Source organism: Capricornis sumatraensis, chromosome 18, assembly GCF_032405125.1.
Source record: "Capricornis sumatraensis isolate serow.1 chromosome 18, serow.2, whole genome shotgun sequence".
Taxonomy (NCBI): domain Eukaryota; kingdom Metazoa; phylum Chordata; class Mammalia; order Artiodactyla; family Bovidae; genus Capricornis; species Capricornis sumatraensis.
This window is the reverse complement of record NC_091086.1, coordinates 65,182,335-65,200,695: the sequence shown is the minus strand read 5'-3', so window position 1 is coordinate 65,200,695 and position 18,361 is coordinate 65,182,335. Positions and strand designations below refer to the sequence as shown.

At 47.3% G+C, this 18,361-nt stretch overlaps 1 protein-coding gene across 1 annotated transcript in view; it reads left to right on the top strand.

Annotated features, from left to right (window-relative positions):
* Nucleotides 1–18,361, top strand: part of TRIO (trio Rho guanine nucleotide exchange factor) — a 357,377-nt gene that overhangs the window by 164,142 nt on the left and 174,874 nt on the right. The window contains exons 9-10 of the mRNA XM_068990530.1: nt 5,098–5,328; nt 17,884–18,006. Of these exons, the coding sequence (XP_068846631.1) occupies nt 5,098–5,328; nt 17,884–18,006 (354 nt within the window). The remainder of the gene's footprint in view (nt 1–5,097; nt 5,329–17,883; nt 18,007–18,361) is intronic.

Below are 18,361 nucleotides of genomic sequence, written 5' to 3'. Positions count from 1 at the left end.
TTGTCGCGTTTTGCAGCCACCAGCAGTGATCTCCAGGTACTGATCTCTTTCTTTAGATCAGAGCAACAGTCTGCATGCGAGTGAAGGGGACTCCTGCTGGAGACGCTGAGCTCTAATCAGATTTAGTGAGAAGTGTAGAGACCCATGTACTGGAATAAGGACAGGCAAGCCTCTGAGGTTTGGCGGAACTTTTCGGAGGGTGGTGCACAGGAACCCAAGTTACAGATCTTACGTGCAGTTTTGATTAAAAGTAAATAGTCAGGAACCAGACCATTGTTCTTGATTTCAGACAGTTAAGTTTCCTCCTAAATGTTAAGGACAAACATACCCATGATATGGTAAAATTTTAACCTTCAACTCCTTTTTTGCTTTATTTAGCACTTGTATTTTTCCTAACTCATTTAGGTATTAGAGTGTATTAGTTTGTATATTTATAAAATGTTACTGTTTCTAAAATATAACTTCTACTGTCCTTCACGTCACCGAGTACTATATTCCAAGACAAACAAAGAGCAGAATGTGAAAAAATGAGCCAGCTTGATCTTTTGAAAAATTACAGCAGGTTAAGTCCTGCTTTTTGATAGTAAATGCTGATTTTCATCTTTTACAGATATTGTCCCTTTGTGGGACAAGGTTTGACTGCCTGAAAGCTGACAACACATTTTTAGACAGAACATACAACTTAAGTAAATTAATTCACCTGGTTCTATAGTTAAAAAATTCAGAACTGTATCATATACCATAAACTCATATATACTAATTGTTTTCGTACTTACACTATATGTGAATAATTTGGCTGCTATTTTAATTTTTTATTTTATTAAAAATATGAAATGAGTTAAATTAAAAAATTTGTTTTCTGCTGGTTATTCTGTACCATTTAAAAATCTTTTGTTTCTGTACAGTAGAACAGTCCCCTTTATAAAATTCTAACATTTTTCCCCATATGGTTCTTCTGTACTTAAAAAAGAAAGACATTTTGCTAAAAGTTACTAAAATGTATATATGATATCTTTCATGTGCTCAAATAATACCTTTTAAATTGACACATCTGTGAACAACTCACTGAAATGAAGTCAAGTTCTTTCTGAAAGTTTTATTGGAGAGGTGCTACATGGGGGCACGCACTTCCAAGTTCCACGGGGTCCAGTTTTGATACAACAGATGTTCTCCTGCCTGGGATTTTTCTTTCCACCTCTGCTGGCATACTCTCTACCCTCAGTGACAGTATAGCAGTAGCACCAACAGAGACGGTTTAATCCCTGCTTACGGCTCCCAGAAGAAAGAGCTTTGCTTAATGCGTCCCCTTATGTTAAGTTGAGATGATATGCTCACGTACTCAGTCACTTCCTGCTGCCCCTCCAGCCGGAGCAGGCATGTGTTCTAACCCAGTAATGATTCCTGCTCTTGCTCTGTCAAACAGTTGCACAGATGTCAAGAAAGATGAGTTGGAATGTTCTTGCTCAGATCATGTATTCTCAGTAGTAGCATATCAGTGGTGTTGCGTGCATGCCTTTGGGAACGTGGTGCGAGCTGGGAGCCCACTGGCCATTCTGTATTGTGGTTTAAGATTGGAACAGTGGCTTGAAACAGAGGGTGACTTTTTGCCAGTGGGGAAGTCCCAGGGCTTGCGGTCCAGGGCTGGTGTGGTAGGTCTCTTAGTAAGAGGATCCCTGCATCCTTTTGTCTTTTTGCTTTGCCTCTTTTAGCAGGTGGGCTACTATCCTTACGGTTGCCTCAAGGTCATCAGTAGCTGCTGAAGCACCAGCCATCTCCACCAAGTTCTTGGGAGCAGGGAAGAGAAATAGGCAAGGGGCAATGAGCATACTCAACCTCCTTGACAGCTTTCTTGGAAGCCCCATTCAACAGTTTTAATTACTGCCTGTTGGCCACTCCTGTTTAAAAGCAAGTCTAGGAAGTGCAGCTTTAGAGCTGGGGTATTGCTGTTCCTGACCGTGGGGTTTGGCTGTGACGGAGAAGCTAGTGGACTCTGGGAGGCAGCAGTCAGTGTCTGCCCTACAGCTTCTGATCTGTAGCCTTACGACGTGTTTACCAAGTCATATGCTCTGGTGAGCATTTCCTGACTTACATGTTTTATAAGGAGTAAAAGGCAGAAGGAATATTTGTAAGCAGTTCTTTCTAGGTTCTGTACAGATGTGAAATGTGTAACTTGGAGTATTGGTCGTCAGTCCTAAGAAATGCTGCACCCCCATTGTTTGACTGAAACTTTATGATACCTGCTGAAATAAAATGTATGGGGTGGTAATCTATTTTCAGAAAAAAAATTGTCTATGTAAATTCAGTTCAGTTCAGTTCTGTCGCTCAGTCGTGTCCGACTCTTTGCGACCCCATGAATCACAGCACACCAGGCCTCTCTGTCCATCACCAACTCCCGGAGTTCAATCAAACTCATGTCCGTCAAGTTGGTGATGCCATTCAGCCATCTCATCTCCTCGGTCGTCCCCTTCTCCTCCTGCCCCCAATCCCTCCCAGCATCAGAGTCCTTTCCAATAAGTCAACTCTTTGCATGAGATGGCCAAAGTACTGGAGTTTCACCCTTATAATCATTCCTTCCAAAGGAATCCCAGGGCTGATCTCCTTCAGAATGGACTGGTTGGATCTCCTTGCAGTCCAAGGGACTCTCAAGAGTCTTCTCCAACACCACATGTGCTACAATATAAATTAGAGACAAAAGGTAATTTATGATAAAATGTGCTTCAGTCTACACATACCTGAGTACAGCAAATAGAAGATAATTAGGTATTCAGGTGCTAGACATGGTTTAAAACCTTTGTGAATATGGCCGCTACAGATGCAGACTGGGTGTGCATTATATTTGTGACTCAAGTACTGAGAACGGTATTATCGTACCGGTATTTTATTAATAAAGTGCAACTCCTGGAGAGCTTCAGAGAAAATCAACCGTGCCTTCCTTTGATTAACATGGTAACTGCATTCCTGGAAAACCAGCGTATGTTAAGAGCAGGTGGAAAAAAGAAAAGGAAAAAAACCTCCTCATTTATACGTCTGAGCCTAACTCGGTTTATTGGCTTGGCCATACAGTTCGTGCAGGTTTCCCCAAATGAACTTTTTGGCCAGCCCATACAAAAAGCAGGGTGGTGTTTGATTCAGTGGTGATAGACTGCTTCTCTGAATCGGCCAGAGTAAATCCTCTCCCCAAAGTAGTCATCATGCCTCCCCCCAAGTCATTGTATCAGAAGTGCCCGCACGAGTGTCAGACTCCGGGGGCAGCTCCCTTCTTCGGAAGACTTGCCTTTCCCCTGTTTTTGTTTGTACACGTGCCTGACACAGTGCAGTCGTTTAGTTGTGCCCTTTTCCTGTTCCCTTTGGTTATGTCAGCTTGCTTTGTTTCTGCTTCCGTTTTGCTAACTTGATGTATGAGATCAGTTTTAATCTGCAAAGTCTGATAGCACCAGCCTTCCTAATGAAGAGTCAGCACTTCCAGTAGAGGTCTCAGGTTCAGTTATTAGAAAACAAAGATGTCACATGCCAGCACGATTTCAGTTGTAAGAGGATTAAAGGAAGAGATTAGAAAATTAAAGGAAGAGATTAGAAAATTCCCCAGGCCTCTCTCTCGCCCCCAGGTTTTGGCTTCCTCTGGCCGGTCCCACTCACCCACTGTCCCTGTCTCCTCTGTGGTAAGACTTTGCCCCTGAACCCATTTTGTGTCTGTTAGCAAGGCCCTCTTTTGTTCCTCCTTTTCATGGATACCCCAGGAAACGTTCCGAAGAATCTGAGCACAAAGGTCCTGGTCCTGCGGGTGGGCTTAGGAAGCACCCAAATCACGCATACTTCACGCGCATCACATCCTTCTGTCCAGTCTGATCGACCTGTTTCTACCACACCTGGCATAACCATTCCTAAGTTTAAAAATACATAATGCTTTCTTTCTGTATTCCAACCATACCTTTCCTTAATTTTTTTTTTTGGTTAGTCTGTTGGCTTTTATTTAACTGTACTTGGATAGTTAACTGTTAGAGTACTGAAATCTCCTTTAAAAATGATGGCTGTTTAATTAAAATAACTTCTTTTAAGTTAGTGAACTAATTTAAAATGGCACTTTAGTTTTCTTTTTATTTTGTGAAGTAAAATTGCTATCCAACAATGTCACAAAGTGTAAGTACATATTTATTGCCTGGTGCTAGATTAGTCCTTTTTTTTCCCCCCTTAGATTTCAAGATTCAGCTTTAAAATTTTGCTCCATTGTAATTGTTATGTTCTCTCTAATATAACACAAGAAAAGTATTACTTTTAAATTTCAGTTTGCAGGTAGTCCGGCAGTGAAATTGTGTCAGCCCATATGTCATTTGGGGTTTTGCAGGTGGCGCTAGGAGTAAAGAAACTGTGTACAGCGCAGGAGACAGTCCCAGGGTCAGGAAGATGCCCTGCAGGAGGGCATGGCAACCAACTCCAGTATTGCCTGGAGAATGCTATGGACAGAGGAACCTGGTGGGCTACAGTCCTGGGGTTGCAAAGGATTGGACACGACTGAAGTGACCTAGCATGCACACACACACGCACACGTATGTCATTTAAGACAGAATGGTTGTGTGTGTGAGTCATTTAGTCGCATCAGGCTCTGGGACCCCGTAAACTGTAGCTTGCAGACTACTCTGTCCATGGAATTCTTCAGGCAGGAATACTGGAGTGGGGGTTGCCATTCCCTTCTTCAGGCGATCTTACCAACCCAAGGATCAAAGCCAGGTCTCTTCCATTGCAGGCAGATTCTTTACCATCTGAGCAACCAGGCAGAATAGCATGCTTATTAAGACTAGCATCTACTACAGTGTTTATGAAAATTAAAAGTCCTTTTATTTTAACTCTGTGATTTTCCACATTTGGTTTTGTGATGTCACTGAATAACGGATGGGTCTGTTCTAAATTTTATTTTAGTCTTTATAAAACGTGCCTTTGAGTGAAACTCTGATTTACGTTTGGGTGTGGGTGTGTGTAGGTGAGCATGTGTCTGTGTAGGCCTGCCGCGCTCTGGAGGGTGGGCTCCGCGGCGTGGTCTGGGCAGAGCCGCGCTTCTGGAGCACCCACTGGCTTATAATGGCTCCTGTGTCCCGCCGGCAGGTGAGCCAGGACGGGAAGTCCCTGCTCGACAAGCTCCAGCGGCCCCTGACGCCCGGCAGCTCCGACTCGCTCACGGCCTCGGCCAACTACTCGAAGGCCGTGCACCACGTCCTGGACGTCATCCACGAGGTGCTGCACCACCAGCGGCAGCTGGAGAACATCTGGCAGCACCGCAAGGTGCGGCTCCACCAGCGGCTGCAGCTCTGCGTCTTCCAGCAGGACGTCCAGCAGGTGAGCGGGGGGCCTCCTCGCGGGGCGCCTGGTGCTGGGGGGCCCCCCACGTGTGGGTGCGGGTGTCCTCCCAGGGGTCCGTGTGGTGGCGCCCGCTCCTCCTGGGAGCGATTTGTGCTGGGTGAGAGTATAGGTGTGGGTGTCATAGAGGAGACCTGTCTGTGCTCGAGAAAGTGAGATAGGCCCAATGGGGGAGAGAAGAATGCACACACATGCACGCACACACACACAGCTTACACACACAAATGTGCACACGCGTACACACGTGTGCAGCTTCTCTCTCACCATGCGTGAGAGCCGCACTCTTGAGCATGCGTGTTCAGGCTGCTCACACCCTGAGCTCGTGTGCCTGGAACACAGGAGATGAGACAGGATCTACCGCGGAGCCCCTCGCTTTCCGTCTCGCAGCAGCTCATCCTGAATTGCGTTTATTTGTGCGAACAGTGCCCCGGGTGCTCGTGCATGGTGCTGGGACAGTTTTAGGTCTGTCTCCACTCGGATTACTTAATCGTAAGCCAGTTGTGTTTCTCTCCCCACTTGTCAGGAAGTGCCATCTCAGGGGCTCGGGAGTGCTTCATAAATAGTTGTCTAATTAACGTATAGTAGGCTTTTACAAAAGACCATCCGTTTCTAAACAGTGGACACCTTTGTTGTTGAATGTAAGAGTAAGCCCCGTCCTGGTACTGTGTATTCCCTATGAAATAAGAAAGATTGTTGTGCTACCAGGGTCTTGAGGTTTAAAGCTGGGGGGTGGCTTATAAAATATGATATAGCTTTAGTAAGAAGATAAAAGTCATGTCTTTGCCCTAAAACAGAGGGGAAGACAAGGGTGTAGATGAGGTGTCACTCGCAATGAGGAGTTCTGGGTGTGCGGGGAAACCCATAGCATCTGGGGAGGTGGCTTGAGGCCACAGTGATGGGTTGGGGACAGAGCCTCCCCTGGACCCGGAGAGTGGCTCACTCTGCAGCCCCTCGAGTACCACCTGAAGGTGAGGGGCGCCCGCTGTCGGGGCTGACGTGTGGGAGTGCATGTGAGTCCTCAACACGCACTGACCACCCTTCTGCTCTTAGCAGGAGTCTGGTGAGTTCCAGATCCTCTTAATTACTCTCTCTCTGTGTATATATATCTAATAACTTATTTATCTGTTTCTGGCTCTGCTAGGTCTTCACTGCTCTGTAGGCTTTTTCCAGCTGCAGGGAGCGGGGTCTGCTCTCTAGGGGTGGTGCTCTTCACTGCTGTGACTTCTCTTGGTGCACAGGCCCTGGGGCACGTGGGCTCAGTTACTGTAGCTCCTGGGCTCAATAGTTGTGGCCCATGGGCTTCGTTGCTCCACCGCATGGGGGATCTTCCCGGATCAGGGATCAAAGCCGGGTCTCCTGCATTGGCAGGTGGGTTGTTGACTGCTGAGGCACCAGTGAAGCATCTGTGGTTTTTAATTTTTGCATAGTTTCCTTTGATTCTACTCATGGTTTTTGAGTTCTCTGCAGTGTGCATGATCAAAATGCGTCAGGAATCATGATATGGATGTGGTACGTGCTTGGTTGCAGTGTTGCATTAGTCATAGAAGGTGACTGGCAGGGAAAGAAGGTGGAGGAGTCGTGGTCTTGGCATTACCGTGAGAACTGAAGTTGTGAGGTTGAAGGCACCATTATTAGTTTCTCTTAATTGTCCCCGAACTGTCACAGACTGTGAAATATTAACAGTTTCACTGTAATTATTAAAGGATTTTCTTGCCTGCATCCGTATCCCTTGGATCAGGTATTCATTATGTATCCACGGGCCAGCACGCACTCTGGACCCATGACGGGAGCAGCAGCTGTCCTCCGCCTTCTCCAGCTCTCAGAGCTCCTTGGGGTGTCCAGTTGCATAGGAATAAGCCCCTGGGCCTCTCTCGCTTCAGAAAAGGAAGCTTTGGGGAACAGGCTGACGAGTCTGACCACCTAGCTTGGTGCCAAGCACTAGCTGTGCTCGAATTTGAAAACAGCCAACATTAATTTTTCTAGGTAGAAAGGTAATTACGATAATTGCAAAGCCAGTTCATTAAGCTGGCCATGTTTTTTCTCAGGAATCAGAACAGGGTTGGATGTGGGCAGGAGAAGGTGTTTTACAGTCCACGGCTCTGTGAGCATTCCGTAGAAATAATAATTGCTCTTGAAGGGAAACATTTTGTCGATTAAATGATCGGGAATGGTTTGGACTCGTTATGCAAACAGGAAACTGCTCTGTCGGTTTGGCTTGTGAGGCAAGGAACCAAGTTGAAAGCATGAGGCAGAGCAGGCAGCTGCCCGCAGAGGATTCTGTAGGATGTCAGAACTGCAAATGTGTTTCTGCAACTTGAGAAGTTAATCACACACAGGGAAAAATTCTGCTGTCTTAAAAAGCATGGGCCAGGAAAGGTAAGCTGAGGATAAGTGAAGAAAATAGTAGAGCTTTAGAAAGATGCCGTCAGCAGAAGATACACTTGTAAAGACCAAAGCAAAGTCCACAGAAACATAATAAGCCAGTTAGCCAACCCACGTGTGGTTTTGTCGGCTTGCTTTGGGTCGTGAGGCGGCGTCTGTAAATACTGAGGAAGAAGAAAAAGAGCTTCCACACGAGCGGTGAGGATGAAGATGTTCTTGTGAAGACAGCCCTCCCAGAAGAATGTAACCCCGTCTGTGAAAGATTTCTTGCAAGAAAAGATGCGAGACCATTAACAGCGAGTGCCCTCGAGGAAGGGAAGGTTTGGGGGGATGGCATTTGATTTTTAAAACACACATAATTTTGGTTTAGTGGTTAGTTTTCTTTTGTGTGTTTGTTTTTATAACAAGCAAAGGCAATTTCATAATACCTGTGTGGACAGTATTTGGGGTGGGAGTCAGGCGCTGTGGGGTGGGAGGGCTTGAAGTGCTGTCCCAGAGCACTGACCCTGGGTCCAAATCTAAGGATGGGGGTGGGGCAGGCAGCTGGAAGGCTTGCTGAAGACCTCCCCAAACACACATTCTATCTATTAGACAGCATTAACCTTGGTCATCGTTAGCTTAAAAATGAAACAAATACCATTTGTCATTCCCAGGTGGTGCTGGTGGTAAGAACCCACCTGCCAGGGCAAGAGACTTACGAGACATGGGTTCAGTCCCTGGGTGGAAAGTATCCTCTGGAGGAGGAAATGGCAACCCACTCCAGTATTCTTGCCCAGAGAATCTCATGGACAGAGGGGCCTTGATGGTTGCAAGGAGTCGGACATGACTGAAGTAACTTTGCACGCACGCGTGTCGTATGTCTTCGTGGTCACCTAGTATGCCTGTTCCTTTAGCCCGTGGGTCAGGGCAGCCCTCAGTGGATGTCTGGTTGAATGAATGAATGAAAGAATGAAGGCTTGTGTGACTGCCTGGCAGTGTTTTTCAGTTTAGGACCAGTTCAGTTTACCATAACAACACGCTGCATTGTTGCTGCACTCCTTCACGTGGGGCGGGAGTGTTGGAAGCAGGCCACAGCAGGATGCCATCAAACCCGTTCTCCCACTCACTGGTGTGGTCTGCCCGCCTCTCAGCTTGGTGGATTTAGTGGCTTCAACATGTTACGTGAGGTGAATGGGCCCCAGAAACCCGCTTCACTGAAGTAGGCTGACTCCCCCCAAAAAAGCCCCTCTGACGGGGAGATTTTCTCCTAATAAAGCCCGTGGGTCCTCCCCTCTTGTCCCACTGCAGCCCTTTCAGGTGTTCGAGCGTCACCCTCGCTGAGTTATATCTTGGAAAAACTCTTCTCCAGGTGGGTGTTGGACTACTAGCTAATACCCTGGGGAAAAAATGGTCAAGCAGACCTAGTCCACTCTAGATTTGTCTTGTCCACGCTTCATTCTTTTTTTTTTTTTATAAATACCTAAAATTAAATGTGTGATATTCTGAGAGATAAACATGTTGACTAGTTTCTCACTAGTCGCCTAGTGAGAGTGGACTGTTTAATAGTCCAGTGAATTAGCCCATAACATGCTCAGAATAGCGCCTATGTCTTTGCCTGTTGTAGAGTATGATTTTGCCAAGGCATGAACTTGATATTGCCCATTAAGTTGCTCCCCAGATGAGGGAGTAAATAAAACTAGGCACCCTCACGGGGGTCATCTACCTGCCATGCACGTGCCATCTAAGGGGACATCTCTGTGCCATAAGGACTTAAGCGGATATAGGGGTTCCAAGGAGCTTTGTCCGAACCCTCAAACATCAGGGGCGCAGCGTGTAATCAAGATGATGGCTCCTGTTTATCACGATGTAAGTGCCAATTTGCCAGGTGCCAGGAAGATCTTCCTGCGAGATGCGCGGTTTGAGCTGGTCTTGGATGGGTGGGTGGAAAGTCAGGCAGTTGACCATTGGGTGACAGGAACTGGGGGATAGAGGAGAGACGAAATGGCAGTGTCATTTCTCCACCCAGCTGTCTGGAGAGCTGGGTGGGGACAGGTCTGGAACGGTGACCCCCACGCCTAAGGCTCTGGCATTGTTTCTGTGAGCTTCGGGGGACACACCGAGGGCATGGTTTTGTGAACCTGAGCGCCCGTTTCTGTCTTATTTAGTGATCCTGGCCAGCCTGCAGAGGGTTAGCGCTTCCCCGTTTCACCACACCAAGGTCAAACCCGTAGGCTGTGGGTTTGATTTGATTCTCTGGTAGCAGAGGACGGGTTGGCTTAAAACTCAACATTCAGAAAACTAAGATCATGGCATCTGGTCCCATCACTTCATGGCAAATAGATGGGGAAGCAATGGAAACAGTGAGAGACTGTCTTTTGGGAGCTCCAAAATCACTGCAGATGGTGACCGCAGCCATGAAATTAAGACGTCTGTTCTTGGAAGAAAAGCTATGACCAACTTAGACAGCATGTTAAAAAGCAGAGACATTACTTTGTCAACAAAGGTCCATCTAGTCAAGGCTATGGTTTTTCCAGTAGTCGTGTATGGATGTGAGAGTTGTATTATAAAGAAAGCTGAGCGCTGAAAAATTGATGCTTTTGAACTGTGGTGTTGGAGAAGACTCTTGAGAGTCCCATGGACTGCAAGGAGATCAACCCAGTCCATCTTAAAGGAAATCAGTCCTGAATATTTATCGGAAGGACTGATGCTGAAGCTGCAACTCAAATACTTTGGTCACCTGATGCAAAGAATTGACTCATTGGAAAAGACCCTGATGCTGGGAGGGATTGGGGGCAGGAGGAGAAGGGGACGACAGAGGATGAGATGGTTGGAAGGCATCACCAACTCAATGGACATGAGTTTGAGTGAACTCCAGGAGTTGGTGATGGACAGGGAGGCCTGGCGTGCTGCCAGTCCATGGAGTCACCAAGAGTCGGATACGACTGAGTGACTGAACTGAACTGAACTGAGAGGATGGAATCCACTCATGCTGGAACGATGGCTCTGGTTGTAGGGTGACAAGTGCGGTGTGAAAGCAAGATTCCAGGCAAGAAGATAGGCTGGGTCCCCATCATGGACCAACATGCAAGTCAGGGGGTCTTGGAGGACAGGGTTGAAGGTCCAGGGGGCAGTGGGCTGTGTCTTTTCTCTGGCGTTTTTGCCAAGTGTCTGGTGTAATAGTATTTGTTGAAATGAATGAATAGATGAAGAAGTGGAAGAAGTTCCCCGATTTTGCTAATTGAAAACTATCTGGGGTTAAGGTCTCTGTGTTTAGAATGGGGGAGAGTTGGCCCTGCAATGGAGTCGTCATCTAATTGGGAGATCCTCATGAAGGAATCTTTATGGTTAATGTTGGGGAGTAAGGGGTGACCAGAGAAGGGAGGGATCATTTCCTTGCCTGGGAACGTTGCCAGCATGCGAGATCCTTAAAATATTAAAGATTTTGGCCCCTTGAACACAAAGAAATGGGTTTCAGGTCTACAGAGAAGCAAGTCACGGTTCTACCTTGGGTCCTGGGCTGCTAGGCTTTTGCCAGCTAGGTTTTTGACATCCCTCAGTGATGCCTTACCCTGCGGGTTCCACCCACACTGGGCCTGGCTCTTCAGGGATGGTCCCTGCATCTCACCAGTCCTGTGCTTGTTAATTGAAGTCAGAGGATGGGTTCTCTCATCAGGATCATTAGGAAACCTTGAGGTTTAATATCCTCTTCTGTTTACATTCCCACAGTCACAGATCTGATTGCATCTCCTGATAAGAATGGTAACATGAAAGTGAAGTCGCTCAGTCGTGTCTGACTCTGTGACGCCGTGGACTGTAGCCCACCAGGCTGCTCCATCCATGGGATTCTCCAGGCAAGAATACTGGAGTGGGTTGCCATTTCCTTCTCCAGGAGATCTTCCCGACCCAGGGATCGAACCCAGGTCTCCCACATTGCAGGCAGCTGCTTTAACCTCTGAGCCACCAGGGAAGAATAGTTAGGCGATGCCCATCTTTCCTGGAGAGTTTCTCAGGTAGAGTTAGGGAGTCCTGGAGCGAATGTTTGCTTAGGGATTGGGAACCTGCCGGGAGCAGACAGAGGCTGACTGCTGATCTTTCTGGGGGCTTTGGAGCGAGCTTTCAGTGTCTTTTATCATAGGACTGGAGAAGAGACTTGACTGTCAGTCATCTTAGTAGCCGCAGCTCCCAAGGAGCGGACAGTTCAACCCTGGGGTTAAGAGGGGTGGGAGAAGAGCCGAATTTCTTGCCTGCAGGGCACGCGATAAGGAAGGCAGGGTGTGGAGCTGTGAGCCAGTGGGACGGGGCCTGGGAACCCAGGGGACTTAGGGGTCAGGATGACAGGGAGAGGACAGAGCCTAGGACAAGCCTCAGGCAGCTTGGTCTCCCCACTGTGGGGTGCCAGCCACATCACCAGCGTGCCCTAAGGCAGCGGTCCTCAGCCTTTTTGGCACCAGGCACCGGTTTCGTGGAAGACAGTCTCCACGGACCAGGGTTGGGGGACAGTTTCGGGATGATTCAAGCGCATTATGTTTATTATGCCCCTTTTTTTCTTTATTACTACATCAGCTCCCCTCAGGTCATCAGGCATTAGATCCTGGAGGCTGGGGACCCTTGCCCTAAGGGGAAAGTGCCCAGGGATTAACTATGTGTGCACATGTGTGTGTCTGTATTTCTGTAGTTATGTGTGTATGTCTATAGTTCAGTAGCTAGACTTAAGCTGTGCGTAACATCTGGACCTATTTCCTGGATAACATCTGGAAATATTAAGATGTTTCTTGGACAGCTTCGGACTATTTTAGATTGATTTCCAAATTAAGAATGGGAAAAGTAATTTTTTTAAGTTTGGGAAATTCCTAAAGGTGTCAGCCTGTCTTGGTGGTGATGGTTTGGTTGGAGTTCGATGGGAATATCCAAGGTGAGGGCTTCCCTGGTGGCTCAGATGGTAAAGAATCCATCTACAATGCGGGAGACCTGGGCTTGATCCCTGGGTGGGAAGATTCCCTGGAGGAGGGCATGGCACCCCACTTTAGTATTCTTGCCTGGAGAATCCCCATGGACAGAGGAGCCTGGTGGGCTATAGTCAGGGGTCACCAAGGGTCAGACATGACTGAGCGACTAAGCACAGCACATCCGAGGGGAAACTTTGTGAATAACAACCTGCCTACCTCCTTTCTTCCCTGCCTCCTTCCCTGAGGTTCTTTGTTGTCTTTAAGAAATTGTATGTGATTATGTAATTAAAGTGAGGATAATATCAGGAGGAGTGAGTTGTATTTTTTCCAGGAGATGGATGGATGGATGATGGAAAAGCTTAGAAGCCTGCCAGCTTCTTTCTGAGGCTTTTCCCCCTGATTCTGCCCCTGCTCCCTTCTGGCCAAGAAGGTGTGCGTGGAGCGCGGCTCCTGCCTTCCCGGGCTCTCGTGGCGGTTGGGAAGAAGGACCTCTTGCAACGCAGGGCAGTTGGTTCTGAATCATATGTTTGCTCTGTGTAGCTGGACTGTGATACTTTAAAAATAAAACAACAAACTTCGTTTTCAGGTGAGCCTTAGGCTTAGTCTACTTTAAAACGTTCCAGAACCTGCTTTTTCAAATGTATTCGTTTATGTTGGCTGTGCTGGGTCTTCGTTGCTCACAGGGGCTACTTTCTAGTCGTGGTGCTCAAGCTTCTCATTGTAGCAGCTTCTCTTAGGCAGCTCACGGGCTCTGGGCCTGTGGGCTCTGGAGTTGTGGTTCTCGGGCTTCGAGTGCAGGCTCAGTGTTTGGGACATAGGAGTTGAGTTGCTGCTCGGCATGTGGGATCTTCTCAGACTTCCCGGGGAAGTCCTGGAAACCATTAAAAAAATGGTTAGGAGTAAATTATAGAAAAAGCTTAATTCTAATTTTGAAATACATCGATGCAAGAAATGGGGAGCCGTGGGCTCTGCTGGAGAGCAGTACTGGAGAGGAATAGAGAATTGGCAGGGACCACTGGTTGTCAGGCCCTGGTGAGTGCTGAAACTAGGAGGTTCCTCCTCGTCCCTTCAGTCCCCAAGAGCCCACAGACGCGTGTTGAGTTTTGTGTCTGCTTCATTTCACTGTAATTGTTACGCCACACACATCAATTCAGTTCAGTTCAATTGCTCAGTCGTGTCTGACTCTTTGTGACCCCATGGACTGCAGCATGCCAGGCTTCCCTGTCCATCACCAACTCCTGGAGCTTACTCAAACTCATGTCCATTAAGTCGGTGATGCCATCCAACCATCTCATCCTCTGTCATCCCCTTCTCCTCCCGCCTTCAATCTTTCCCAGCATCAGGGTCTTTTCAAATGGGTCAGTTCTTCGCATCAGATGGCCAAAGTATTGGAGTTAAAGCTTCAGCATCAGTCCTTACAATGACTATTCAGGACTGATTTCCTTTACGATGGACTGATTGGATCACGCCTCGTACATCACAGAATTCAGAGCCGGAGGGCCCTGTGATCAGGTCAGGTCTGTGTTTGCCATCATTGCTTTCAGCCTTGTAATTAATTACATTACAAGCAGGGAGTGAAGTTAAGCCATCTGTAAGATTTCTTGCATGGCTGACCTTTTGACTTAGATGCTGAGACCATTGTCCGTGTCTTAAGTCTCGGTGGCTCCCTGTGGAGTGACCTCAGCCTTGGAACACGGTGCCATTGAAGGGCACTGAAGTACAGAGGAACGAGCTTGCCCCACGTCCTCTGAACAGCGAGGAGGCGTCAACTTCCCAGCCTTGTTCTGCCTGTAAAGAAAGACCAACTTTTGCCCTTCTCCTGGCCTGGTTGTTCTTCTGGGAGAGGTCGTCACAAGGCCGGGGGATGGCAGCAACCCCCACGGAAGGCTGAGTGAGGGAGGGGCTGGCTGCCCTGCCTTGATGGAGCTCCTGATTGGAAATATTTTTACACATTAAATGGAAGGTTCTACAGGCTTGTCTTTCAGATGCTCCTTGGGCAGGTGCGTTCATTCAGGATTCTTCAGCCATCTGGGAAACCTGTGAGGAACAAAAGCCTCGTAGGGAAGTTTGGTTTTGAATATGATCTTTTTTGTTCAGTCGCTAAGTCATGTCCTAGATTTTATAATTGCCTGCCACTGTTTTCAAAATGCACTTGGGATTTGTAGTCTCCTTTGATTTACTTTCATGTTTGTTGGAAATATAGTTTCACCTGGTATTTATAATTCTGTCTAAAAGAAACCACTAGAAAAATTGTAGCCCATTTGTAATCCTGAGTGGTCGGATCATAATAGCTTTTCTTTCTAACTGATGCTTTCTGAAGGCTAAGAAAAACAAATTCATATTTTTTTTTTTTAAACAAAGACTGTTTTGCTTCCTCCAGCTCTTTCTATGGAATAGCGTTTTGTCTTTTACTTTTTGAAATTGTGCCTTTACTTCAAGTCAGTATTGAGTTATCAGTACTCATCAGGTTTGCTGTTTACCAAACCTTGCATTTCTTTCTACAGAACTATTGCGGAAGATACAGAATATTTTATAGCTGTAGTTTTAAAAAAGCGTCTCCTAGCCCTTCATGCAGGTGGACGGTAGCATGGGTGTTACAGTCTCTTGACTCTTTTCAAGCTTAATATATTAATAGTTGGTCCCAGTCTTCTGCCTGGCGCTGTTCTAGTGCCCAGAGGCCCGTTCTGTTCACTGAATCCACTCTTTGAAGTGGAGACGTCATGAAGTTGTCACTGGACATTTCTTTAGGAGTGAGAGGGGAACCTGTGTTCTGTAATGTGTGCTAAGAGACTGTCACACAAGCAGTACAGCAGCTTGATGTCAATGGTGAAAGTGGCATTACTTACTAATGGTGGTACTGAAGGTCTCTCTAATCTCAGGAAAGAAAACGAATGTACTAAGTGCACTGGCTAAAGAGCAATGGAACGTTCATAGCCCGAGCTCCCAAAGAGCGACACGAGATGGAAGCTGCCACAGGTGGTGGTTTGTGGGTGCGGACGGCTCATGTGCTGTGTGCTTGGCATGCTGGGGTATAAGGTGCCTGGCAGCTCTCATCCCCCTTATTATCCCCACTGAGCAGGCAGGAAGCCGCAGCTCAGGAAGGCTGTGGCTCAGGGGACTAGAATCGAGGGGAGGGAGGGGGAGCTTGCAGGCAGACTGGGAGGCTGCCCTGACGGACAGCCTGATCAAGTAGGAGTGACTGAGATCCTGGGTGACGGGCAGAATGTGGTGTCGACAAGAGGTGCAGAAGTGAACAGTGGTAACAAGGAGAACGTGTGTCTTCATCCTGAGCACCTGCTGCGAGACCCATGTGCAGACCCCACCTCACCCTCCACCGTGGGTGTGTGCACACATGCACACCCACACACTCCCACCCACACTCATTCTACAAGGGTCTTTACACACACCCACCCCCACTCATTCTACAAGGGTCTTTATACACACCCATCCCCACTTATTCTACAAGGGTCTACACATAACACACATACCCCTACAAGGATCTTTACACACACATACACACCCCTGCTCATTCTGCAGGGGTCTTTACATACCCCCACTCATTTTGCAAGAGTCTTTACACACACACACACCCACTCATTCTACAAGGGTCTTTACACACACATATACACCCATGCTCATTCTACAAGGGTCTTTACACACACACCCACACACACCCACTCATTCTGCAAGAGTCTTTACATATACACACACACCCACTCATTCTACAAGGGTCTTTACAGGGGACCACCGGAGATTTATTCAGGTTCCAGCCCATTTTCTCTACAAGCACTGCTGGCTTGCTAAGCTCTGGGCAGAAAGGCCCCTGCCCTCAGTCAGACCAGAAGGTCACTGGCGTGGAGCCGAGGAGGACGAGTCCAGTTGTCCCTGGACAGCGGGCTCCGGCCCTTCCAGCTGCCTATTTCTAGCTGTCTGTCTGCACAGCTGACCTGTCTACGGTGCAGGTGACAGGGCGAGGGACCGGTTTTGTAGAACCTCAGATTAAGGCCACTTTTATTCGGGTTTTTGCGTGAAGTGCCGTTGGCATGCCGTGCCACGTTAGTGTCAGGCGTGCTCTGTGGTGGCTGACATTTGCATGCACCGTGAAACGATCACCGTGGTAAGCTGAGCGCCCACCTGTCTTCGTAGAGCTGACCGCAGTATCGCCGATGCTGTTGCGCCCTCCCCCCGAGGCGCCTCTACTCTGCAGTCTACCTGCAGGCTTGAGTGACTGGCCCTCTTCCAGGGCGCCTTCTAGACCACTGTCCTGGCCACGCGGCCCCAGTCAATTCTGGAGTCCAATGTCGTTTGAATCTGTGTGCTTGGTTACCGTGGTTACTAGTTACCGAGTCCCAGGTGACCACCAGTACTTTTGCAACACGCGAAACCCGTGAACAAGCGCCTTCGGTATTTAAGTAACATCTTCGTGAAAGCTGCTAGCTAAAGGCACAACTGGCTGAGCTTTTTTGCTGGTTCTCGCCTCTCCATCAGAGAGAGACGGATGTGTCTTTGATGTTGTCTGAATGTTTTGTTTGATCCTGTGTGCAGCTTCTCAAGTACAGAAGCCAGTGAACTGCTCGGCTCCAGTCATGACCTTAGGAACACAGGGTTGCCTTGCTTTACTTTCACTCTTTTTCTTCAGTGTGGCGGGTTTCAGCTGTCAAGAACTTTTATGTATTTTTGTTCATGAAATATTCAGCTTTCACAACAGCTTAGTTTATGGAATAAAGTATCCTCAAAGACCAGGGCAGAGGCATTTAAGTGTTTTGTTTTCTTGAGTTTTATTTATATGTTTTACTCTTAGACAGGAAAACATGAACTCAGTAGTTAAAAACCAGAACTGTCTGAGTCGTGAAACTTTGAGCCTTATGTTAAGTTAAAGTGCTCCTCTGTGTCTTGACCATGATCCCACACAAAATTCAGGCAGTGTGGGTGGTTCGGGGATGTGTGAACTGGGGTGGGATTTAACTGAATCATTATTGCATGTAACGCATACATAAACAGATTTGCACTTATTAAAGTAAGAGCTGATTACTCTTAATCGTGATGGCAAGTCTGACGAAAGGTGTAATTCTCAACAAGTTAGTGTCTGGTTGCTTCCAATTTTTTTCTCCTTTGTTTCTTGCGTCCTACAGAGTTTTGATAAGAGAGCTGTGTCTTTAACGGATAGCCCTTCACACTGGACAAGGCTGGCCTGGTTTTTATGGCATGTGTGTCTGTGTCATTGTAGGTGCTGGACTGGATTGAGAACCATGGAGAAGCATTTCTGAGCAAACACACAGGTGTAGGGAAATCGCTCCATCGGGCCAGGGCTTTGCAGAAACGTCATGAGGATTTTGAGGAAGTAGCACAGGTAAGACCTTACCGTTTTCTCCCATAATATCTCTGCGGTTGGTTTTGAATTACAGTTTCAGCCCCATCTCTGATGACTTAGCTTCAGCAAGGCATGTCTGAGATGATGCCCAGATTTGCAGAGTGAAGCTGTCCTTGTCTGGGCACAAAGATGACTTAAAACAGTGGATCCTATGGTAAAATGTGATGGTCTTGAAATAGGAACATGTCTCGGAAGTTTTCGCCATAATTTATTGTATTGGTCTCTGTTGACTAATTTGTAAATGGGGGAATAGCAGTCTTTGAATGTCTATAATTATGGGCCAACGTTTCTTTCCCCTCTTCTCTTTCTTTTAAATGCTTGTGCTTCAGAAATA